This window comes from Pristis pectinata, chromosome 28, assembly GCF_009764475.1.
Source record: "Pristis pectinata isolate sPriPec2 chromosome 28, sPriPec2.1.pri, whole genome shotgun sequence".
Classification (NCBI taxonomy): Eukaryota; Metazoa; Chordata; class Chondrichthyes; order Rhinopristiformes; family Pristidae; genus Pristis; species Pristis pectinata.
The window spans coordinates 7,466,475-7,493,430 of NC_067432.1; the positions used below are offsets into that span (position 1 = coordinate 7,466,475).

Sequence of the window (26,956 nt, forward strand, 5' to 3'; positions counted from 1 at the left end):
CACTGCCGATGCCCAGGTCAGTAAACCATCTCTACACGGTCACTCTGCAGCTTTCTTTCATGGTGACATTTTGGCCGAGTTGTTTATGGTTAAGAGTCATAGAGTTATACAGCATGGAAACTGGCCCTTCGGCCCAACTCATCCATGCTGACCACGGTATCTTCCTGAGCTAGTCCCACTTGTCTGCATTCAGCCCACATTCCTCTAAATCTTTCCTATCCATGTACCTGTCCAAGTATCTTTTAGACACTGTAACTGTACCTGCCTCTACCACTTCCTCTGGCAGCATGTTCCATATCTTTCCCCTCTCACCTTGAAAGGCATTTCTACTTTGAGATAAGAGGTGGTGCCTAGTATAATTTGGGGTGGCCGTAGCATAGCGGTTAGCATAACACTATTAGGGCGCCAATGATTGGGGTTCAATTCCTGCCGCTGTCTGTAAGGAGTTTGTATGCTCCCCCCCGTGTCTGCGTGGGTTTCCTCTGAGTGCTCCGGTTTCCTCCCAGGTTCCAAAGACGTACGGGTTAGTTGGTTAACATGGGTGTAATTGGTGGCATGGGCTCGTTGGGCCGGAAGGGCCTGTTGCCGTGCTGTATGAATAAAGCTTAAAGTTTATAAATTAGCAGCCCTAACTCAAAGGCATACAGTCCACCCAGAGCCCGTCTCCTTTTGTTCCATCTTTTCCATCCCTTCCCCCCGCCTCCCCCCCCCCCCCACCCCCTCATTATCATTACGCTCTCCCACCTGGTTCCTTTTGTCCATCATCCCTCTCTGACCTGGTTCCAAGTATCGCCTATCTTCTTCCTGCTCTCCCACACACAGCTCCATCAGCACAAAATAGTCTTTTTCTTCTTGTGTTTCCACCCACCATCTACCAGCCTCTGTGTCAGCACTCCTCCCTCTTCCCCCTCCATCTCCCCATCATCACTCCTTCATCTGGTTCTACCTACCAGCCTCCCTCCCTCTCACTTCTCTCTATTGGCCACCATCCCTCCACACTTTCAGTCCTGACACAGGGTCTCGACTCAAAACATTGACCATCCCTTTGCCTCCACAGATGCTGCCTGACCCTCTGAGTTCTCTCAGCAGTTTATCTTCATACAGTTCAATTACCGACCATGTCACCACTAATTCCAAAATGCAGGGAGAGAAAATTGATCGGTTGGAGGAGGATGGGGGCTGCTCTTGGGATGGAAATGGGAGGCTAACACAAAACCGCGCAAGAACTCCTTAGCAGCAGCGTTGGGACTTGACACACCCTAATTTTTGGTCATAAAATGAGATTCTGGTTATCAAGTAATGCTGACTGCAATCAACAAAAATATTAGCACTGCTTTTCCAAGAAACAATTTAATACAGAAAAATATCTAGCGTTTTACAAAGTAGAGGGGGAAATGGACAGAGTGAGAGAACAGGTGGGGGTGATTTCTGTGTGCCCAATCTCAGAAAGGTTTTATTATGGGCAGAAGTGGTTCAAGTCAATACTTGAGGCTTACAAGAGTTCAGGAGCATGGCAGAGGAGAACAGTTCTCCACACTCTGCGCATGTTCGACTTTCACAGATCTCTTTTTTTTGCTGCACTTCTAAAAAGTTTAAATTTATCATGCTCAACTGTGAGTAACACAGGCTCATAAATAGGAAACTAAAACCTCATATTGCGGTGGTGGGGATCATTGTGGTGGTCAGGGAGGGGAGTTTGTGGGGGGGAAGACATAGCAACAAGGAATGGGTGTAAAATTGTACACCGTTTCATGCAAAAACCTCCTTAACTTGCAGCTCTTAAGTCACCTCTGATTTGATTCTTATTTTATTCCGCCTATGATCTATCGGTTTCGTCCTTATGTTACACTCACCTCTCCCTTGTTTACCTCTTTTATAACAGGGAAGAAAGGGACCTGCACAAAGCTCATTGGCTTCTCCAGCTCAGATGTTGCACACAGAGAGAAAATGACTTTGCTTTCAAGGGCACATACGGTACTTGGAGTTGGATTGAACTCACAGAAATACCCATCCACAAATTTGCTTTCTTGTACACTGTACATAGAATGTCCTGAAAAATTATTAGCTTACTGGTACCACAACAGTGTGTCTGGGAAAAATTAAAAACTGCTGTGATTTCTGTGTGTTCAAATAAGACCAAACAGAGAGAGAGTAAAAATATTCGGTAATCAGAACCAAGATGCATTATTGGTTGGACACTAGTATTCTGTATATTTAGCATATATTGCTGGGAGAACAAGGAACCCCAAATATATTCATTAAAGGATCTAGTGGCCATTCAGCCACTGCAACCTGTCTGGCAACAAATAACATCTTAGCTGATGTGTGACCATCTCCACCAATTTCTTAACACCTTTAATGGGCTTCTGTTAAGCATTCTGAAATTTAAAATTAACAACCAACTTCACATTCATTTTTGTGCAGAAGACTGCCAAGCATTTACCAGGCTCTGTATGGAGAAACACTTCCTAATTTCTCTCCTGACGCCGTGGCTCTCATCTTTGGACAATGCCTCCAAGTTCTAGACTCCCCAACCAGCAGAAATAGTTTCATTGAAGGCATCTACCAATCAATTCACACTAATGGATTGCAAATTCCAATCCGGTCATTCTTCAACCTTTTTTTATTACAAATCCAGGGAACATCCCTAGTTTGCCCAATTTCTCCTTGTCACTTAACTTCAAGGTATCCTTCTGACAAATGTGCACTGTACTCCGTCCAAGGTCATTTCATACTTCCTAAGGTATGTTGCACAGAACTAATCACACTGCTCCAGATGCAGGCTTTGTATAGCTGTAGTTCTAATGTCCATTTGTGTCCTGATCGTCTATGTATACAGATGACAATGTCAAAGAGGAAAGGTTGGAAATACTTAGTATACACTATCTATTGGGGAGGGATGGTTACAAAAGGTTCATGTGCTTAGAATCCAGGGAAAGGGGCTATACTATGGACCTTATACAAGAACACAAGAGTAGGGCATATGGACAGGAATGTGGACCTTGCTCTGCCAATTCAATAACATCAAGGCTGACCTGATCTTGGCCTCAATTGCACTGTTTAGCCTGGCCCCTCACAATCCAAAAAACTATCTCCATCTTAAATACAATTAATGTCTCAGGTTCCAGAATTCTGAGATCAAAAGTTTTAAGGACTCAGAAGCCTTTGAGGGAAGAAATTCTTCCTCATTACAGCGATAAATAGACAACCATTTATCAATTTATAACCCCTTACATCTCCCCTAGTCCTTGATTCCAATCTCCCTTCCCAGAAACAATTTCACAACATCTACCCTGTCAAGCCCTCTCTTCAATGACATCACCTCTTATACTTCTCAACTCCAGACAGAATGGGCCCAATCTCTTCAATCTTTCTTCATAAGATAACTGTTTCATACTTGGAATACACTCAGTGAACTTCCTTTGCCCTAACGTCAAGACGTGCTTAACTACCGTGATGGGATGACGGGTTAAAGTATCCAGTACAAACTCAACAACTGCTTCATACAGCCGGTCTGAACATAATCAATCAGTTTTATTAAAAGTCACAAAATCTCTGGGACTAAATGTGCCTCGGCTGGAAGGGGCTGATTTTGTCAAGGCTGTATTCAGTACCTTGTGTAGAAAAGAAAATGATATCCCATGGGTTTTCATACTTGTCCTCTATTTATGTCACACATTAAAAGTTAATTTTAGCAGTGACACTATAAAAATATTGAGTGAGAGCACTGTCCTGTGTCATACAGAATACTTGGAGACATCGGCCACAGTTCAACATATGGTACAATAGACAATGCTCGTCTACATGTTTGCCAAGAGTCAGAGTTGCATACAACTGGTGAGAATACTTGCAAATGGACCCAGGCTTGAACCCTAATTATATCATGTTCCTTTTCACAACAACAACAACTCACATTTGTTTAGCACCTTTAACATCCCGAGTCACAGCAGCAGTGCTCAACACTGAATGAGTTAGAATATGTTAAGAAAATTGGTAAATTGGTTTATTATTGTCACACGTACCAAGGTACAGTGAAAACCTTTGTTTTGCATGCCATCCATACAGATCATTTTATTACATCAGTTCATTGAGGTAGTACAAGGGCAAAGCAATAACAGAATGCAGAATAAAGTGTTACAGTTACAAAGAAAGTGCAGTGCAGGCAGACAATAAGGTGCAAGGCCATAATGAGGTAGATTGTGAGGTCAAGAGTCCATTTTATCGTACTAGGGAACCGTTCAATCGTCTTATATCAGCAGGATAGAAGCTGTCCTTGAGCCTGGTGGTACGTGCTTTCAGGCTTTTGTATCTTTTGCCTGATGGGAGGGGGGAGAAGAGAGAATGTCTGGGGTGGGTGGGGTCTTTGATCACGTTGGCTGCTTTCCCGAGGCAGCGGGAAGTGAGAAGCTTTGTTAAGGAGAAGAGCACAGCAAAGGGAAATTTAGGGAGGCAGTTCCTGAGAGAGTTGTGACAGCTGAAACGAGAATGGACATTGATGAAATGATAAAACACTGGGATGAGTGTGGGGACATAACTGGAGGTGTGGGTGAGACCAGACACACTAGAAACAAGGGTGAGAATAGGTAAATTATAATGTAAGAAACAGCAATGTCACTCCTGGACATAGTATGAAAATATCGCACAACTTTAAACTTGACAGCGACAGCACTGAAAAGTATACCAGAGTGGAGTGTCAGTACGTCATGGATTCAACAGCATCACATAAAGAACATTTCTTACAGCAAGAGTTAAGCAAACTGCAACCCAGGTACTCACTGTTACAGAGGTATGCCTCCCTGGTGGTAATGCTCTTGTAACACTGGTGACACTGTGGTGGGCCAAATGCTAAAATAGCATTAAAGGCATGCCCATTTGTGGTTTTCTTGTCCTTGTCTTTTACTTCCTTCTCTTTTGTTTTCTCTTTCTCCTAAAACAAAAGGGAAGAGATTAATGATGAGACCAAAATCAATTTTTTACAGTGGAACTTCACCTCTGCTTGGTGTGATAACTGCACCGTGACATGCTTTGTCACTGACAATATTAACTCTCATAAATCAACCCTTTTGCCAACAAGAATAAAATTACCAACTGACAATGTTTAACTAACCATCAGCCAGCTTGAAAATTTCCAAAGTGTTTTCAATTCGTTCTCAGGATTTATCCCAGGCTACATTGAACAAGGATGGCAAAATCCTGACGATACAGGGAATTAAAAGAATTTAGGTATTTCACCAACTGACAGCTACGTGGTCACTTTTACTGATATACCAGCTCTTAATGGCAGACTTAAATAAAAAGGATTGTTGGAAATCCAAACAAAAAGCACTTTGAAAGAAAAATTTAAAAAAGGTTAGAAGGGATTTTAATTCAAATTCTTAAATTCCTCTGGAGTTTTTGTAAATCCAGAAAGTGAACCACACATGACCAAATGTAAGGAACATGCTGGCATTTCTATAGTGCCTCAGGATGACCGGGGACACATTGGAACCAACGACGTAATCTTGAAATATGTCACAATTACAATGCAGGAATCACAGTAGCCATTTTGAGCATAGTGAGCTCCCATGACCAGCCATGTTATAATGGCCAGATAATCTGTTTTCCTTTGTGGTGATGTTTGAAAGATAATTCCTATCAATGTCCATCAGTATAATCCTTAAAGCCAGGCAGTTTCTTCCTCTGGGTTCCTCCAGCACCAAGCTGGAATGAGAACCTGAATTTTGTGCTCACATCCCTGGAGAGGAACTTATACCCATAACCCCCCATTTCAGAGGCAGGAGTGCTCTTCACTGAGGCATACTTGATACTTTCTGATGGACTATCCTGGTTACAAGCAAAACGCTGGAGGAACTCAGTGGGTTGAGCAGCGTCTGTGGAGGGAAATGGACCGTCAATGTTTTGCGTCAAGACTTCATCTGGACTGGAAGGGTCCAGATGAAGGGCCTCAACCCAAAATGTTGACAATCCATTTCCCTCCACAGATGCTGCTCGACCCTCTGAGTTCCTCCAGCATTTTGCTTGTTGCTCCAGATTCGAGCATCTGCAATCACTAGTGTCTCCAGACTATCTCAGCTAAAGCCTTTGTGACTTTTACTTGATTTAGAGGATAATAAGGCTCAAGATCCTTAGAATTAGATACAGCCCATTTGGGAATGGAGATTGTACAGTCCAGGAGCTGTTATACAGTGTAGCTCAGAATAGGAGTGTTCCAGTTTTGAGGTCTTGTGCAGGACACTCATGAGAAGCAAGCAGAGGTCTTTAACAGTTTCACATTTATTTTTCTCAAAGCATTTACTGATTCTGAAACTGATTGTATTGAATTGGTGACCGGCAGGATAATCCTTAAAGCCAGCCAGTTTCAACCTTTGGGTTCCTCATTAATGTCAATCTCAGTAATTTCACTTAGTTGTTCCCATCTCCTGCAGTTAATCGGTAATTCATTGGTTAAAAAGAAATGCCAAGAGATAAGTCAAAGGAAACCTCAACATCTTCTCTTGACAATTTTGTGGGCTGGCTCTCAAAGGTGCTATGAGTTTTCAGTTCAAAGCAGTTGGATGTGCATAGCAAACACAAACTTCACACTGGTTGCGTGTCTCAGCTTATACTGAATTCAAAATAGCCACTCTCATTTAGAGATCTCTCCATACTCTGGACCTTATACAGCCACATTCCCCTAATCTGGCAGTACTTTCCTGTGAATGACCCCCACCCTAGCTGCTTCCGATGGACCAGCCTTCTTCAATCCCCTTTCCATCTTGCTAACCTGATTCTAGGCTTGACAACTTGCTCTTTGCATCTCCCCTCACCCCTTGAAAAGCTTCCTTAAAAACCTGTCTGCTTCTAGGAGGAGGATGAGAGGTGACTTGATGGAGGTGTGTATAAAATGATAAGAGGCATAGATCGAGTGGACAGTCAGAGACTTTTTTCCAGGGCAACAATGGCTAACACAAGGGGGCATAATTTTAAGGTGATTGGAGGAAGGTATAAGGGGGATGTTGGGTAAGTTTTTTTTTACACAGAGAGTGGTGGGTGCATGGAACACACTGCCGGCAGAGGTCAAGGGGGCAGATACATTAGGGACATTTAAGAGAGACTTAGATAGACACATGAATGATAAAAAAAATAGGGAGCTATGTGTGAGGGAAGGGTTAGATAGATCTTAGAGCAGGATAAAACGTCGGCACAACCTTGTGGGCCGGAGGGCCTGTACTGTGCTGTAGTGTTCTATGTTCTGTATGTTCTTCTAACTCCGTTGGTGGTCAGGAACAGAGCTACAGGAGGAAATCTAACCCCTTGAGCTTGTTTGCTGTCCAATATGACTCTGAGCTAACCACACACATCTTTACCCCATGTTAATTAATTGCTGATTATCAAAAACCCATTAATCTCAGACTTAAAAATAACAATTGACCCATGGTCAATTATTTCTTGTGGAGGAGAGTTTCAATTTTCTACCACCATCCACATGTAGATGTGCTTCCTAATTCTACTCTACAAGGCCTGGTGCATGTGATAAGACTGTGCCCTCTAGTCCTAGATCCCCCAGCCAGCAGAAATAGTTCTGCTCCACCCGAACAGCTTCCCTTAGTATCCTGAAAACTTCAACCAAACCACCCCATAATCTCTGAAATTATTGCATACCTTGATTGCATTTCATTACTCATTTACAGATGACTCAAACTTGAATTACACTAGAAGTTCTATATAAACCTTGAGTTGCTTTCGTACAACTCAATGACTACAGCAAAAATTTTGTGAATTTTTAAAGCCCAGTTCAGGACTTGAACCCTGGCTTCGTCATTAGATGCACTGCACAAAGCACTGACTGAATCCGTATGGACTGAATGTACTCTGATATCTATCCAAATTGGCCCACTGAATTCCAGGCCCAATTCTTGGTTTTTGTTGGGTTAATTGACCTCACCAAGGATGGCCAGCCATGAAACTGCAGTGTTCCTGAAACCAGGGAAATAAAAGTTATATAGGATTCCTGTTTTTAAACCACAAGCTGTATTCAATCTTTGTTATCCACTGGAGACACAAGAGACAATAGATGCTGAAATCTGGAGCAAAAAATGAGCTGCTGGAGGAACTCGTACTGGAAGATATCATGAGGCTCTCCACGGCCTTGCTATCTGTGGATCTGCATATTTGCAAAGTCAGCCCTATGACCATCTCAATTTTTTTTTCCTCATATACAGCTACATACTTTTACACATTGAGTAATTAGTCATCTGCAAAAATAAGGTGATCACAGATGAACCACCCCTTTAACCAATCTTCCTGTCAATGAACCAACTGCTTTAACCGTACACATTAACTGCAACATATTCAAGATTTCTTGCAAAACACGCTCCACATCCAAGTGTGACAGACGTATTTACTTGAAAAGTCATTTGAGACACTGGAACCATACTAATTGGAGTACGTTAGTAGCCGTTAACAGACACACAGACTGTAGCTGGATTTGGCCAAAGAATCAAATGATGTAAACAGGTGCAAACTACACTGTGAGATGGCACAAGAGATACAGTATAGTCAACAGATTAAGTCTGCTCTGCAACATTTGGGAGCTCTCTCACTTCAAGAGATGTAGCATGGAAACAGGCCCCTGGGCCCACTGATTCCACGGCAACCATCAACCACCCATTTACACTAATTCCATTTTTACTCCTTCCCATTCTCATCAATTCCACCCAGATTCTACCACTCACCCACACACAAGGGACAACTGTCAGTGACCATCAACCCACACGTATGTGGGACGTGAGAGGAAACTGGAGCACTTGGAGGAAGCCCACGCGGCCACAGGGACAACGTGCAAATTCCGCACAGATAACAGTGGAGGTCACGATTGCACCTGGGTTTCTGATGCTGAGAGGCAGTGGCTCTACTAGCTGTGTCAATCTAAATACTCGTGGATTCAAATCCATTCCAGAGACTTGACCAAACTTTCAGGCTGAAACTTTAGTGCCTAACTGAGGGAGTGTGCACCATCTTTTGGATATGTTAAATTGAGATCATATCCATCCTCTCAGGTGGAATGCAAAGTATCCCACAGCACTATTTCAAAGCGCAGGGGAGTTGTCCTTGATGCCCTGGCCAATGCTCATCTCTCAACTGACGTCATGAGAAGAAGTTTGTGATCAGTTTTACGTTACTGTTCTATTGGGACGAATGGATTGCAACATTTCCCTCACGACAACAAGAGCTATCTACGTGAAAATAACCTCATTGCTGTAAAGTGTTGCTGAAAAGAATGTAAAAGGCACCATGGAAATGCAAGCTGTTGCTCCCATCTTCAAACTGGTAAACAGCATATGCACAAACATACACAGGCACAAACACACACACATGTGCAGAGAGCTAGCATTTATTCTCCAACTCCAACAGTCCCCAGAGCTTGGTTAAGGTACAAATATTACTAGATCTGGAATAAAACAGGAAGTGCTGAAACACTCAGCAGCTCTGGCAGTGTCTGCAGAAGGAGAAACAGAGTTAACAGTTTAGGTTGAACAACGTACTGATGAAAGGTTAATTCTGTTTCTTATTCCACAGATGCTGCCTCACCGGCTGAGAGATTTCAGCTGTACAACATCTGTAGTTTTCTGCTCCTTGATCATTGGTTTTGGAGATGAGGTAAAGCAATAGGTTCCCATTCCTAAAGAACAATGAACCAGCTGGATTTAATGACTATCCTTACATTCACTGGTCACCACTTTGGACATTTCCTTTGTTTTTACATTCCAGGTTTATTTAATTAGTTGAATTTAAATGCCTCAGATAGGACTTGAACTCATGGGACAGATCTGTTGTGCTGAACTCACTGGCTGGCTGTCCCTGTTCCATCGTGGTTGCCTGATGTAGTCCTCCATGGGGAACCCATGTTCATCAGCATGAGCCAACTGAATGCAAGGACTGTCTCAGTGCAGACAGCAAACTGCACTCACACAATGGCATTGACTGGTGGCAAGGGTCCATCAGCCCCCATAAGTCAACTAGGGGTAAGATATATACTGTCAATGGTACGGCACTAAGGAATGTGGATGAACAGAGGGGCATTGGGGTTCAAATCCATATCTCCCTGAATATGGCTATACAGTTGGATAGGAAGGTAAGAAGGTATATGGCATACTTGCTTTCACAGAACTTTTAAAAGTTGGGATGTTATGTTGCAACATTACAAAATACTGGTTAGCTCAAACTTGGAGTGTTATGTGTAGTTCTGGTCAACACACTAAAGGATGTGTTTGTGCTGGAGAGAGTGCAGAAGAGATTCATCAGGCCGTTGCCTGGATTGGCAGACTTTGGTTTTGGGGGGAGATTGGGTAGTCTGAGCTTCCTGTCTCTGGAGCGGAGGAAGCTGAGGAATGACCTTATGGAGGTATTTAAAATAAAGAGGCATAGATCGGGTAGATTGTCAGAATCTTTTTCCATGGTAAGCATATCTAAATCAAGAGAGCAAAGTTTTTTTCTTGCACTTACTGCCAAAAGAGATGGTGGAATCAGATACGATCACAATGTTTAAGAGTAGGCAAAGCACAGAGGGATGCAGATCTAATGCTGGAAAATGGGATCAGTATTGACAGGCAAAGAGGTTGGCATGGATGTGGACATTTAACATGTTAACAAGTGCTTTTGTACACTAAAAATGCATTAACCTAAGATAAATAAATAAAAATATGACAAAAATACCAAAATATAAGGGATTATGAGAGGCATAGATAGAGTAGATAGCCAATATCTTTTTCCACCAGGGTCAAAATATCTAATACTAGAGGCATGCATTTAGGGTGAGAGGGGGTAAGTTCAAAGGAGATTTGCAGGGCAAGTTTTTTTAAATATACACACACCCACACACACACACACACACACACACACACACACACACACACAGTGGTGGGTGCCTGGAATGTGCTGCCAGGGGTGGTGGTGGAGGCAAATATGATAGATGTGTTTAAAGAGGCTCTTTGATAGACACATGAATGCACAGAGAATGGAGGGATATGGACATTGTGCAGGCAGAAGGGATTAGTTTGATGAGGCGTTTAATTACTAGTTTGATTAGTTCAGCACAACATCATGGACCGAAGGGCCTGTTCCTGTGCTGTACTGTTTAACGTTCTAAATACATATCTACCAGGAGACGAGGTCTCCCATGCATGGGAGGGAACTGCCATGCCTGCAGGTTTAACCCAGCACAAGTTGAACTGCAGATTTCCCACCACATTTGGAACAGTGTGTGGAGCTTTGAACCACATGGAGTTCAGGTGTTGTTCAGCCAGTGAGACCTGGCCAGTGAGTGCACACTCTGAAGATACTGCATCAGGACACCAGTCAACCCCAAATGCAGCAGGGACTGAGAGCCAGGGCAAGCAATGAATTCATTCTGACACTGCCCATTGTCAGCACACAGCAGCCGAGTGCCACCATAACCACAAAATGCTAAGACACAAGATTGTGTTAAGTGTCACAAGTTGCATTACGCCCTGCTACTTAGACTTCCATTTGTAATAAGGAACAAATTACACAGCAAGAATTTGCAGTGTACGTTTTGACCTGAACCTCAATAATTCATCTAGGCACAACAGGGAGCACAGGAAGGCCGTTTTTCCCTACTTGTCATTCTGAATATTGTTTTGGTTTACATCATCACATGATAACTACAAGACAACCACTGCTTCACAAATAAATGCTTGTTTATTTGATGTAATGATATGCTTACCCCAGACTGTTGCACTCAGTGTAAAATCATACAAGATCTGGTCTTTACAAAAAGACAACTGCACTGCAGATTGAGTTTGAAGAGTACTTTGCTTTTCTTTTAGTCTGTTACTGCAGAAACTTACATTTACGTAAACATTGCTGAACACTTTTAACCATCTTCATGTGGAACAGAAGCTAAACCATATGTAAAAGATTATTTTAAGAGAACACAGCCACATTGAAACGTTAGACACCAAGACTGAAGATGCAAACCTATTACAACACAGAGTATAAACAGGAAACCAAGGAACGGCAGCCAACATGAAGACATTTACAGACATGAACATTCAAGCTTTCGTCTCCGAACCCACACGACAACAAAGCACAGGACCCATGGTAGCTCTGAATCAATCGTTCACCTACCACCTTGAAGGGACTCATCTGCGGAAGAGAAAGTCTAATCCACGACATAACTAAGATCAGGAGAAGTCTTCTTTCAACATGCTGGTTGCAAAAGAAGAGTGGGCTGGCTGTCTCGATTTGCCATGACGTGCATCTCAGTCAGAGGAAGTTGGGTTTTGGAGAGGGGGAGGCCACCCTTTTGGGCTTACTTGGTAAGTTGTTTAGAAGCAGTAAGCCAAGTAGAATATTCCTGCATTCATTACGACCTAAAGCATTTTCAGTCTCTCAGTAATGATTCTCCCACACATTTAAATTAGTGTACAGCTTTAATTTTAAATGAAACTGAAACTTAAAACTTTGCAAACTATTTTTATTTGACAAATGTGCAATTCATTTTTTTAAGAAAGGCATTTTTCACTGTTGCTTGTGAAATGGCTAATGTGACTGAGTTCAGAGAAAGACAGACTTTCAGTAATAGATATAAGTTCTAGTGCACCCAAAGCAGCCCACTTGATTGGCAACCCATCCACCACCCTGGACGTCCCTCCACCATCTGTGCACAGTGGCTACAGTGTGTGCCAGCTACAAAATGCACTGCAGTTACTCACCTAGACCACTCTGACAGCAGCTTGAAAACTGCAACTTCTACCACCAAGGAGGACAAGGGTTGTAGGTGGAGAAACAAAGGACTGCAGATGCTGGAATCTAGATGAAAAGCACGATGATGCTGGAGGAACTCAGCAGGCCAGGCAGCGTCCGTGGAGAAAAGCAGGCGGTCAACGTTTCGGGTCAGGACCCTTCTTCAGGACTGAAGATAGGAAAAGGGGAAGCCAACATAAAGGAGGGAAAAGCAGAGCAGCAATATATAGGAGGCCTTCCCCTTTTCCTATCTTCAGTCCTGAAGAAGGGTCCTGACCCGAAACGTTGACCGCCTGCTTTTCTCCACGGACGCTGCCTGGCCTGCTGAGTTCCTCCAGCATCATCGTGTTTTTCATCAAGGGTTGTAGGTGCATGTCAACATCAGGTTCCCCTCCAAGTCACCTACCATCCTGATCTGGAAATGTATTGTCTTTCCTTCATCACTACTGGGTCCAAATCCTGGAACGCACTCCCTAACGGCACTATTAGGAGCACCTTTACCAGAAGGACAGCTGAGGTTCAAGGTGGCACCTCGCCACCAGCTTCTAAAGGGTGATTAGGAATAGGCTATGTAAAAATATTGGTTTTGCCAGTGATGTCCAGATAGCAAAAATAAATAACAATATCAGAGTGCTTGGAGGGGGCAAGAAATCAGAAGCAGGGAGATTGTCTGGGAGGTGGAGAAGATATATAAATATCTCCGGAACCAGGGATCGATGGAATCTGGTGGGCAACTGTAACATGTTTGGGTACCACCCACAAGATGCAGGCGCTTTGCTTGCCTACCAGATGTCAGTTCAACACTGATTATGCTGTCCTCTGAGTGTCAGATGCTGGGCTGGACAACACAATCCAAGCTCCCAATCACCTTCAGAGATATTCCCTTTGCTTCATCCATTTCCCTGACCTCCTCTGCTGCTGAAAACTAGTTTTCTTCCTTTTCCAGCTCTAACACAGAAATGTAAATTCTTTCTCTTTCCATGTGCACTACTTGACCTGCTGATCGTTTCCAATGTTTTCTGCTTTTCTTTCAGAGTGCCAGCATCTGCAGTTTCTTTTTCACTTTCATGATCTGAGCTCCAATGCAGTGCTCCGCAAAGAGCATCAAACAGGGAGTGGAATCATCCTGTGCAGCCCTGATGTGGGAAGCACATCAGCTCCACAGGTTCTCGGTGTGAAGCAACCCCAAAATTATTGCTATTTTGTTCCACTCATGAGGAAAGCTGATTTTCAATCATAGAGTCATACAGTACAGGAACAGGCCCTTTGGCCCAACTCGTCCCCGCCAACCAAGGTGCCTATCTGCGTTAGTCCCATTCGCCTGCATTTGGCCCACGTCCCTCCAAACCTTTCCTCTCCATGAACCTGCCCAAATGTCTTTTAAACATTGTAATTGTACCTGCCTCTACCATTTCCTCTGGCAGCTCGTTCCATATACCCAACACCCTCTGTGTGGAAAAAGTTGCCCCCCAGGTTCCCTTTAAATCTTATCCCTTTCACCTTCAGATAGAATTATGTGATTAAATTCTTGGCCATAACAAGGTGCATAACAGAAGGATTCAAAGTCCTCTATGGCCTATGAATTATTGCAAGTTACTTGCTTTGGAGGCAAAAGCACACAGAGCAAGACTCCAAGAATAGCAGATGGATAAATGCCAAAGTAATCTGTTTTGGTTATTATTTCAGGAATGAATCACTAGGACGCTAGAACTTCCCTTGCCCTCTCTCAATAGGACCATGGGTTCTTCTGAAGTCTATCTGAACAATTAAACAGATAGGGGAGAACATCAAAAAGAAAAGTGCAGATGCTGAAAATCTGAAAATAAAAACAGAAAATGCTGGAAACACTCAGCAGGTCAGCTGGATGCTGTGGAAAGGCCTGGATGGAATGAATGTAGAAAGGATGTTTCCATTAGTAGGGGGGTCCAGAATCTGAGGGCACAGCCTCAGAATAAAGGGACATCCCTTTAAAACTGAGATGAGGAGGAATTTCTTCAGCCAGAGGGTGAAGAATCTATGGAATTCATTGTCACAAGAGGGCTGTGGAAGCCAAGTTATTGGGTGTATTTAAGGTAGAGATTGATAAATTCTTGATTGGTAAGGGAGTTAAGGGTTACGGGGAGAAGGCTGGAGAATGGGGTTGAAAAAAAAATCAGCCATGATTGAATGATGGAGCAAGCTCGATGGGCCGAATTCTGCTCCTATATCTTATGGAAAGAGAAACAGAGTTAGTTTCAGGTGCAGAACCCCTCATTGGTTTCTCTCTCCACAGATGCTGCCTGATCTGCTGAATGTTTCCAGCATTTTCCCGTTTAATTTTAAATTAATGGGTTGTTGATTTCAGGTGGTGCTTGCGTCAACGATCTGGGTCAATAGCACACTTTTAGTCTAGATGACGTGTTTAAGTCTCCAATCGCACTAACACAGAGATAGACCACAGCTGTGTTTTTAACTGAGTTCAGGCTATTGGAACAACAATTACTTTTGATGGTCTCATTCAAAATTGGTGTTGTGGAGAGGATTGGGAGTTATAGAGTCATACAGCATGGAAACAGGCCCTTTGGCCCAACTTGTCCATGCCAATCAAGTTGCCTGACTGAGCTAGTTCCAACTCCCTGCATTTGGCCCATGTCCCTCTAAACCTTTCCAATCATGTAAGTGTCCAAATTCCTTTTAAATGTCGTAACTGTACCCACATCTACCACCTCCTCTGGCAGCTCACTCCATATACTCACCACCCGGGTGTGGAAAATCTGCCCCTCAGGTCTCTCTTAAATCTTTTCCATCACTTTAAACCCCTCTGGTTTCTGACTCCCCTATCCTGGGGAAAATACTGTGACCATTCACCTTATCTATGCCCTTCAAGATTTTATAAACCTCTATAAGGTCACCCCTCAGCCCCCTATGTTCTAGGGAAAAATGTCCTAGCCTAAGCAGCCTCTCATTATAACCCAAGCCATCCAGTCCCTGTTATTCAACAGGGAAGAAGTGAATTTAAATAGACAAGAGCAAAACAGGTAGGCATTCTGCTATTAATCCTAGCAAAATGAAATGTGTGGGGACAATGATTGTGCTTAAATATGATATCCACAACTGTTGAATTGCTTTTTGACCGTTAACTGCCAGGTCTACAAATGGATACTGGTCTGTGGATGAGAAACTGAAGTCTATGTCTTCAGCAGAATAGGGAAGGATGCATCTGCTAAAGTCTCTTCCTCAAACTAACTGTGACAGAAGCGAATGTTTGTCAACATTTTCAAAAGATCATGAAATTATTCGGAGAGAGCACTCACGTCCTCTGATATACCTTAAGTGCACATTTACAGTGCTCGCTTCCACTTAATGGATCCTGGTTTGTTAGAATTTGTAAGCTACATTCAATAGTGAAGAGTCAGTGTCAGAATCATACAGCAGGGCAACAGGCCATTCGGCCCAACTCATTCATGCTGACCAGTGGACACCCTTTTGTACTAATCCCATCTCCCAGTACTTGGTCCATAGCCCACTATGCTCAAGTGATTCAGGTGCTCATCCAGACGTTTCTTAAATACTGTCAGCGGCCCAGCTTCAACTATTCTCTCGGTGAAACCTTGACAAGTTCGCAGAATCAAAATTATGACTGAGTGCCTCTTCTGGTTGAGTCACCTCTGGCCAATGCGGTGCACATGGTAACCCAAGTCAACCTAAGGCCCCCTGGCCAACCCTCCCTCAGAACATCTTCCAAATAATGCACTTGAAAGAAGCTGGCAAGTTCTAACTGGCATCTGCAGTTGTAGAATAGCTTAAATAATCACCTGGAAGTATAAATGTTTATGGCACAGGAAGTCATTCAGGACAACTGGCACTTAATAAGAATAACACAAAATGAACCTAACTGTTCTGATCCATTCCCCTAGTTCTGTAACTTCATCCCCTTCAAATACTTTCTTAATTCTCCCTTAAAAATATATTGTCAACCTCAAGCACTATCTACAATAATCATTACTTGTTTCAGCAAAGCTGCTTAAACGTATTTCTGTACTCACCTCATATTTTCCTCTTAGTTACCTTCAGCGGAAAGGATACAATTCATGTTAAAATTTCTCATTACAATATTTCATATCCTTGCTTTGCACTGTGACTTCAATGGGGATTTACAAAACCACACAATGTACTTTGAATTTCATTTAACCAGTGCTTTTTTAAAAAACATTTTTATCACTTAGAAACTTTATGCCCCCAAAAAATAAAATCTTAAGCATTACAAGCCCTTTTATATGGCATTACCTATTGAACCTAAGCTATCTGTGGATTTGCATCATTGATCCATGCCTTACTAGCTCTTTAAAAGCATGCGTCCCATAATATACTGCTGCACAGACTTGTATTAATCTGTGCCTGCCCTGCATCTGCCTATTCTGCTAACCTATCCATAACGTCCCGAAGACTTTGCAATTCTCATTGATGCTTGGTGCAAACTTCAAGTAAATCATTTTTGCATTCACAGTGGGAAATATTAACTCAGGGTAGAACTTCAGATGCAAGCTAAAAATTGATGAAAAGATTCCACTTTCTTTACCCAGCCATACAAAACATAGAACATTACAGCACAGTACAGGCCCTTCAGCCCACGATGTTGTGCCGATATTTTATCCTGCTCTAATATCTATCAAACCCTTCATTTTTCTATCATTCATGTACCTATCTCTTAAATGTCCCTAATGTATCTGCTCCCACAACCTCTGCCGGCAGTACGTTCCACGCAATCACCACTCTCTGTATATAAAAAAAAACTTACCTCTGACATTCCCCCTATACCTTCCTCCAATCACCTGAAAATTATGCCCCCTCATGTTAGTCAATTTCGTCCTGAGAAAAAGTCTGACTTTCCACTCGATCTATGCCTCTTATCATCTTGTACACCTCTACAAGTCACCTCTCATCCTCCTTCACTCCAAAGAGTAAAGCCTTAGCTAACTCAACCTATCCTCATAAGACATGCTCTCTAATCCAGGCAGCATCCTCGTAAATCTCCTCTGCACCCTCTCTAAAGCTTCCACATCCTTCCTATAATGAGGTGACCAGAACTGAACACAATACTCCAAGTGTGGTCTAACCAGAGTTTTATAGAGCTGCAACATCACCTCACGGCTCTTGAACACAATCCCCTGACTAATGAAGGCCAACACACCACACGCCTTCTTAACAACTCTATCCACCTACGTGGCAACCTTGAGCGATCTATGGACGTGGACCCCAATTTCCCTCTGTTCCTCCACACTGTTAAGAGTCCTTCCATTAACCTTGTATTCTGCCTTCAAATTCGATCTTCCAAAACGTATCACTTCACACTTTTCCGGGTTGAACTCAATCTGCCACTTCTCAGCCCAGCTCTGCATCCTATCAATGTCCTGTTGTAACCTACAGCAACCTTCTACATGATCCACAACACCACCAACCTTTGTGTCATCTGCAGACTTACTAACCCACCCTTCCACATCCTCATCCAAGTCATTTACAAAAATGACTAAGAGCAGGGGTCCCAGAACAGATCCCTGTGGAACACCACTGGTCACCGACCTCCAGGCAGAATACTCTCCATCTACAACCACCCTCCATCTTCTATGGGCGAGCCAATTCTGAATCCACACAGCCAAGTTTCCCTGCATCCCATGCCACCTGACTTTCTGAATGAGCCTTCCATAAGGAACCTTATCAAATGTCTTACTAAAATCCATGTACACCACATCTACTGCTCTACCTTCATCAATATGCTTTGTCACATCCTCAAAGAATTCAATCAGGCTTGTGAGGCAGACTCTGCCCCATTTATCCCCTTTACACTATGAAGGTGCCAATTAATATTAGGGAAGTTGAAATCACCCATGACAACAACCCTGTTATTTTTGCACCTTTCCAAAATCTGCCTCCTGATCTGCTCCTCAGTGTCTCTGCTGCTACTGGGGGGGGGTTCTGTAGAATACTCCCAATAGAGTGATCCCTCCCTTCCAGTTTCTGACTTCCACCCACACTGACTCAGTAGACAATCCCTCCAGGACATCCTCCCTTTCTACAGCTGTGACACTGTCCCTGATCAGCAAAGCCACTCCCCCACCTCTTTTACCTCCATCCCTGTCCCTTTTGAAACATCTAATCCTCTGAATATTCAGCAGCCATTCCTGCCCTTGTGACAGCCAAGTCTTTGCAATGCCTACAACGTCGTAGTTTCATGTACTTACCCATGCTCTAAGTTCATCACCCTTGTTCCTGATACTTCTCGCATTAAAGCAGACACACTTCAGCCCATCCAACTGACTGCTATTTTGCCCTTTCAACTGCCTATCCTTCCTCAGTCTTTCCACACGCTGCATCTACTTGTACACTAAATGCACCAACCTCTAACCTATCACTCGGGTCCCCATCCCCCTGCCAAATTAGATATTAGAGGTGTTGCAGGATAAAGACACCTGGGAAAATAATACATATAAAACTCAAGATGACAGGAAAAATTGAAAAGGCTCTTCTCTACCCCCTAGCAATTACATTAAGACATTTATTAATCTACGCTGTCACACAGTGAAGCCAATACAGGGGGTATTCTGCTTGTAATCATCAGCAGCATGTTAAAAAGCAACACTTATTCCAATAGACAAGCACAACAGTGATTTATTAAACCAACAGCTAAATACCAAACAGCAAATCCAAAGAACACTGGTTCTGGTTAAAAAGCGTAACTCACTTCTTGCTGCTGACCGTACACAGTATAAACAACAACAGCACCTCAAGCTGCTTTGCAATTCTGGAAACAACATGACCTGACCGACAGATTCATCTCCTCCAGCGTGTCTACAAGTTCTAAGCATGCATTGATCTTACTGCCACCCGAAGCTGCTGCTTTTACTCCTTGTGTCTGGATTGTTTGCACCCTTGGATCTTGTAACCCAGTGTTGACTGCATTCCTATTAGTTTGCTGCTCTTGTCCTTGTTGGTGTAGAGGTCAGAGGAAAGGACCTCATTGTTTACTTCCCCCATGTTGGACTCTAACTGGCACTGGAAATCTAAGGGTCCACTACTTACAGAGCAATACCAACGTACTGGGAAAATGCTGGTCCATGGGGCATTCAAGATTTTCAGTATATCTTGAAAAATTCAAGATGTGAGGGAACTGTGGCATGAGTAATCAAGTCAGTTGGCTAGTAATCCAGAGGCTGGACTAACAACCCAGAGGAACAAGTTCAAATCCCACCATGGCAACTGTTCAATTTAAATTAACAAAAAGAGCAGATTTCAATAATGGTGACCATGAAGATGCTGGATTGTCCCAACGCAACATCTTTTAACACTTAACTGGCCTCTGAGATGGTTGAGCAAGCCATTCGCTTTGAATCAATACAGCTGTTATAACTGAAACCGAACCCTAAAAATGTTTTAATATATTCTCAAATTCTTTTACAATTGCATTTCCTTTCCTGTGACTTCCAAGGTTGGCAATAATTTCATGGGAAGACGCCCACCTTGACGATCACCTCCAGTGACCAGAAGTGAACTTTTCGTTCGTTGGCAGAGGAGCAACATTGTGGTGTTTTGTAAGAAAGTATTACTTCAGTACCATGTGGCAGTCTCCACCATCTTGACGGGGCAATTAACAGGGTCTTGGCCCAAGAACAAATTTTTTGCAATTAAATGCATCCCGCCATCTCCTCTGAACACAGCGACTTGGCTCTGGAGAGGATATCAGAGCTCTCTTACATGGAGTAACACCACAACAGGGTTTTAGGCAAGAAAGTTCTCACAGGATTCTCTATCCTGACCTGGAACTGACCAGGAAGATACCTTCTCAGAACGTACCTTGTTCTTGTGTTTTCCACTTGACATTTTGTTTTTAATGTAACTGAAAGTCCGATACACTTTTGTGCTGCTTTTTCCTTCCAAATCTTTTCTTGTAGGACTTGGTGGCACTTGGCCGTTATCCTCCTCTGAGATGCTGTGTAATGAAAGCAAAGACAATTGTTTAAAGTGACATTCAGTACTAGCTTCACTAAGGAATTTCGATACTGTGTAATGGGCAATTAAAGGAACAATTGCTCGGCTAAAGAGCTATGCAAATTGCAACATGGAGTGGATACCCAGAGAGGAAGAAGTACCTTTAATAAGGTGGCCTGATGTTTGTGGGGGGTAAGAAGGTAACGGAGGTAACAGATGTGAAAGTATAGCAAATACCAAAATAGGTTTCACTGTCTCAGGTTGAAGAAAGCTACAGGAAGCCACGACTTCCAATGAATAATCCTAGCAGAAAACAGTGCACATTTGAGAAAAGGGGCAACGATGAGCCAGCATTCAGAAAAAACTTGTGGGAAGTGAGCGAGTGGTATTCATGATTCAGATTCTCTCTCTATACATATTTGTTCAAATGCAGAACGGCCAGCTAAATCCCAACCAAAATTAACAGCTTTAACAAACCTAAATCCCATGTACGAACAGAAAATCGGAGTTGCTTACCTCTGACCAAGAGAATTAATGGTGGCTGATCTTAAATCTGGAAAATAAAAGTTCCAGAATTAAATTCTTGGCAGTTTTAAAGCAGCTGAAGTTAGAGGAATCTTAAGATTCAATGACCCAGGTATGGGGAAACCGAGCTGAATAAGTCTGCCCAACATGTGTGCACATGATTGGAGACAACACCCATCATTACTAATAGGACATGCTTACACACAATGTGAAGTTGCAGTGAAATGAATGATGGACACTGGGCACTGCTTTATTCAAAGAAACTGGCTGATAGTCAATGTTGCCCAGCTTGTGTCTATAAGAAGCTTTATACAGATTTTCCACTATATAATTAGACTGAGATTTGTAAAACCAAATGAGATTTATATAAAGAGTGATTAATTCATAAAACAGTGCATTATAGATCCCACCTGGAGTTTTGTGTGCAGTTTTGATCTCTTTATCTGGGCAAAGATGTTCTTGTTCTGGAGAAAGGGCAACCAGTATTTATCAGACTGATTCCAGGGATGGTAGGACTGATGTATGAGGGGCAATTGAAATGATGAGATCTACACTCACTAGAATTTAGAAGAATGAGAAAGGAATGCAGAGAAGCCAATAAAATTCAATCAGGACCAGACAAAACTGGATACAATGAAGATGTTCCCGAATCCAGACCCAGCGATCATAGCCTCTGGATATGGGTTATGCCATTTGGGGCTCAGATCAAGAGAAATTTCCTCATCCAGAAAGTGGAATCTGTGGAATTCTCTCCCACAGGGGGCCGTCATTAAATACATATGAAAGAGTCAGATATATTTCTCAGTGCCAAAGGGATATGGGGAAGGGCTGGAACAAAGTACTGAAGCAGATAATCAGCCTTGACCAAAGGCCTACTCCTGTTCCTATTTGCCTGTTGACATACATTATAGTGGATCATTCGTTAAAAATGTCACATCTGGGCATGTCCATTTGGTGACAGCAGCAGGATAACTTGATGTAGACTGTGTCCTTGGCAAATGTGCCCTGGTCTAGTGATCCCCTGCCTGCTCAGCTGGTCTTGACCCCATATTCAGTACTCTGGGAGACTTGTACCAACAACACAATTTTATTTAGAACCTCCACGTGTATGTGTGTGGGAGGGATAAACAGATCAAAGTGTTTGATGTTTCTTTTTTCAGAAACTTGCCAAGAGAACAGATGGGAGATAAGAGAACAGATAATTGCATAACTCAAACACTATTTTAGCACATAGATACTACAAAAATATACATTTTATCATTTGCTAAATGCAAGTTCATTAAAGTATATACTTTCTTAAATATTATCAGGAGGGCTACTGATGGCCCAAGAACCTTCCTCAGGTTGCAACCAAATAATTGAAAGATGGCAGGTTTTAATTGCTAGCATTGGTGACAGCAACAAATGTGGTGTCACTTTGTGTGGGCCTGGTATGGGAAAGGGAAGCCAGTGGGTTTTAGAGATGAGTATTCAAACTTCTTAGCACTAGAGTATTCAAGAGCTAAAATTAATCAAAATTCCCATCCCAACAGGCTGATATCTCCAAGGTAATATATTGGTTAGTGTTCTATAATTGAAATTAAGCTATATAAGTAGCAAAGGAAGATGGGCATTCAGTGTTTTAAAACAGTATTACTGTGTCATTTGAATGCAAAGGTGTTCTAGGATTGTGCATTAGTACAGGTATGTGCATTAAAACATATGACCACACTTCAAGTACCTCACTGGTTGCAAAACACTTTGGATCTCCTGTAAAGGATGTGAAAGGTGCTATATCGGCACAGGTTGGTACTTCATGTTACTAGGCAGCAGCTAATAGAACTGCTGCCTCACAGTGCCAGAGACTGGGTTCGATCCTGACCTCAGGTGCTGTCTATGTGGAGTTTGCACATTCTCCGTCACCACGCGAGTTTCTGCTAGGTGCTCTGGTTTCCTCCCACGATGCAAAGATGTGAGGGTTGGTGGGTTAATCGGCCACTGTAAATTGCCCCTAGTGGACAGGTGAGTGGTAGAATGTGGGGGGAGTTGATGAGAATGTGGGGAGAATAAAAAAATTGGATTAATGTAGGATTAGTGTCATTGGGTGGTTGATGGTTGGCATGGACTCGGTGGGCTGAAGGGCCTGTTTCTGTGTTGTATCTCTCTATGATTCGTATTTCTTGTAAAACACCCCCGAGACTTAGTGTAAACACACTGACTGCAGCCCTACTCCTGACATTCTTGGTCCAAACTCAAAGATTTTATTTTTAATTACTTTTTAGTTGATTTTATATTTAAAAAAAATCACATAATTGTATTTGACCAACTCCTGGAAACAGACGTCTTTAAAAACCATCAAATGCTGCAACATCTAACAAAGAAAGAAGCTCTGTTAAGGGGTGCAGAAACCCCAGGATGAAGACACAATGAGAGACCCAATTTAAAATAAATTCAAAGAGAATCAAGTGAATCAGGAAGTAGTGACACAGGAAGGAGGAAGAGGAAGGGAATATGCTGGGCAATTTATCAGTAGATTAAAGCGAAACGAGAGCAAGAGAAAAGTTGAAAGCATTGGCCATGAGAGGAGAAACACGACAGGGGCTGAGTTTGAAGGTTTGTGAGGTATCATTTCTTAGGTAAGCTTTCACTTGCATACTGCCAAAACTGCAACATAAACACTGGGAAACCTCTCTGGACGTGAGGCTTTCTTGGGAGATCTGCACTGACAAAAGTTGAATTATGCTGCAGCAAGACTGACCACTTTCGAAAGCAAAAGAGAATTATCCATAATGCCTTTAAAACTCCTGACACATATTCACATCTGCTGTGATACAAATGCATGCTCAGCGCTGACTAGTCCAACACAAAAGCTGTAGCAAATGTACAAATTTTAGCTATGTTTGCTCAATTCTTCTTCGCACACAGCAGTCTGTCCGTAGATCAATAACCACACAATGTATTGAAGTGCAACTTTCATCAATTGTTTATTTTCCTGAAAGAAGTTGTGTTTTTTTTAAAATTGCTATCTGGTTTATCCATAGATCTTGATTGGATGAGTGGATTCTACAGGAAAATTCAAGGGATCTTTGTCTAGAGGTGCAAATTTGTTTGGAGTTGGGAATATTTTGCTCCCTAGACAAAATACTTCAAGATTTATAACTAGTCAGTTACTATCACCGCAGTTTGTTTACTGTTTACTGATATAAATTTTCTAGGTTGGCTTAACCCCACAACCTGCCTGTCTGGAAAAGACTTGATCCAAATTTTTACCATCAAGCCACGTCTGACAACAAAACTGTGATACATCTAATAGTCCAACCGTGATTGCTCAACCCAAGAGGATTTCATATTGCAGTGAAAGAAAGATTTGAATTTATATAGTACTGTTAATGGTATTTTTGGAATGCTTCAAATAGTTTTACAACCAAATAAGTTCTTTAGAATTGTAGTCATTTTTGTGATGCTGGAGATGTAACAACCAATTTGTACATGGCCATTCCCCATAAATCTCAATGTGATAATGAACAAATGATCTTTTTTTTAAGTGATATTGATTGAGGACTCCCTGCTCTTCACTGAAATAGTGTCCTGGGATCTGTTCAGTCTGCCTGAGAGAATGGTCACGACCTTTTCTCTGGAGCGGTGGAGGCTGAGGGGAGACCTGATGGAAGTTTATAAAATTACGAGAGGCATAGAGTAGACAGTTGGTACCTTTTCCCCAGGGTCAAAACGTTTAATACTGGAGGGAATGCATTTAAGATAAGGGGTGAAAGTTCAAAGGAGATGTGCGGGGCAAGTTTTTTTTTTACATAGAGAGAGGTGGGTGCCTGGAATGCACTGCCAAGGGTGGTGGTGGAGGCAGGTAAGATAGAGGCATGTGAGAGGATCTTAGTTAGGCAAGTGGATATGCAGAGAATGGAGGAATATGGACCATGTGTAGGCAGAAGAGATTAGTTTAATTAGGTGTCATTAGCTTAATTAGTTCAGCGTGACATGATGGGCAGAAGGGCTTGTTCCTGTTCTAGGTTTAGTATCTGATTTGAAAGACAACCATAATAGCCAAGCAGCAGGAAGTAGATTCACTGGAGGTGGACGAGAATTGAGGCAGCCAGGAGCAACGGTGGAGATGAATGCTTACCTGTGCAACCAGAAATCTCAAGGTAGAATATCCCCGAGGGCGGGAAACAATTAGCAGATCAGGGGGTGTGTGGTTAGAGATGTGAAGCTAACCCTTTAGGTCCATAACCTGTTGTCAGAAAATTTGGAACTTTTCCCAGTACTGATTAAAAGTCATTGACCTGAAACATAAACCTGTATCACCCTCCACAGATGCTGCTTGACCTGCTGAGTATTTCGTGCATTTTCTGTTTTTATTTCGTTTCCATCATCTGCGGGATTTGCATTTATTTCGAGGAAACTCTCGGAGAGATCAAAGAGAGCTGCAAATATTTGCCTTGGGAGCCAATAATCTGGAAGTGGAAACAATCAATGCTATCCTCATCTAATGTCCACCCAGATTTACTTTCCAAGTTAGCAGGAAAAGATCAGTGTTACAGTTTCTACAAAATCATGGTTCAGTCATCATTCAAGATGGGTCTTCATAGCACTTGGTATATTTTGCTGGATACAGTGCACACCCAATGTCTTCAAGAAACTGTGTCCCCACTGGGGACAAGTTTACAGTGTTAGTCCTTAAAGGTCACTGTTCATGTGATATTCTTAATTCCAAAGAGTGGCACAAGGACGGGCATCATATTGCAATTATGGCCACTGCCATTCCCTATCGCTCCATCCCCAATCAAAAACCACTTGCTATGGTTGTAGCTATTAGCAATTTACATCCTGGATCAACATCTCCAACACTGAAGCTCTCATCGTTTATGTTCAGTCAGTTAATTAATTATTAATTACACTAAGTCACTTGGCTATGTTCGCAGGTCACATTGTTTGAGTGTTCAACTGCAGACTCTCAAAAAAGGCTATTCCAAACTATATGGAAAGAGATTAAAGTCTGCTTGAAAAAGAAATACAACATCCCCTACTGATTGCTGTGAATCCCTGGTTCACGATTGCTCAAAGTGGAGCATTGGGAATGGTGTTGAGAACTTCAGGTCCATGCACTGGGAACTAACAGGAGCTCCCCACAAGGGGTGGAAAGAGCGCACCACCTCAGAAGCTACCCACTTAATTGCCCCGACAGGAACCTTGTGCACCATCTGCGGTAGGATCTGTGCTTTCTACATCGGCCTCATCAGCCAGCTCAGAACCGGAGTCAATTTCGATCCCACCAAGGGACTACCAAAGACAGCTACAGTTTCTGAATGAGTCACACCACACTTCTATCACAGTACCTCAGGGTTACTGTCAAATGGATTGGGTAACTCACACCTGGGCCCAACTAGTCAATTGGCAAGAGTTTGGTGTTCCCCCTTTCGTAGTGACTACAGCTCAGAAAAAAGGAACAAAGTAATTACGATGCAACCGGTTCAGTTGCGCATAGTTTTGGCAGAGTTTCACAGGAGTATGCTTCATACCATCAAACATTGTCTGTCAAGGTCTTACTAAATATCCTGAATTGCTTTTTTATGTGGCTTCTTTTACTAACATTTTTGAATCATAGTACCCTAATGAGGTTATAAATGCCTCCCCAGTTCAGTAACCAATCAATTAAGCCTCAGATTCAAAGGAAATGGATTGTCAAGTGGCTACCCCTGGGAGCTGAGGATTCTGGAATCTTACTGCT

General features: G+C 42.6%; 1 protein-coding gene across 1 annotated transcript in view; it reads right to left on the bottom strand.

Annotated features, from left to right (window-relative positions):
* Positions 1–26,956, bottom strand: part of LOC127583868 (A-kinase anchor protein 13-like) — a 407,302-nt gene that overhangs the window by 81,462 nt on the left and 298,884 nt on the right. The window contains 3 exon segments of the mRNA XM_052040262.1: positions 4,777–4,927; positions 20,575–20,710; positions 21,226–21,262. Coding sequence (XP_051896222.1) covers positions 4,777–4,927; positions 20,575–20,710; positions 21,226–21,262 — 324 coding nt within the window.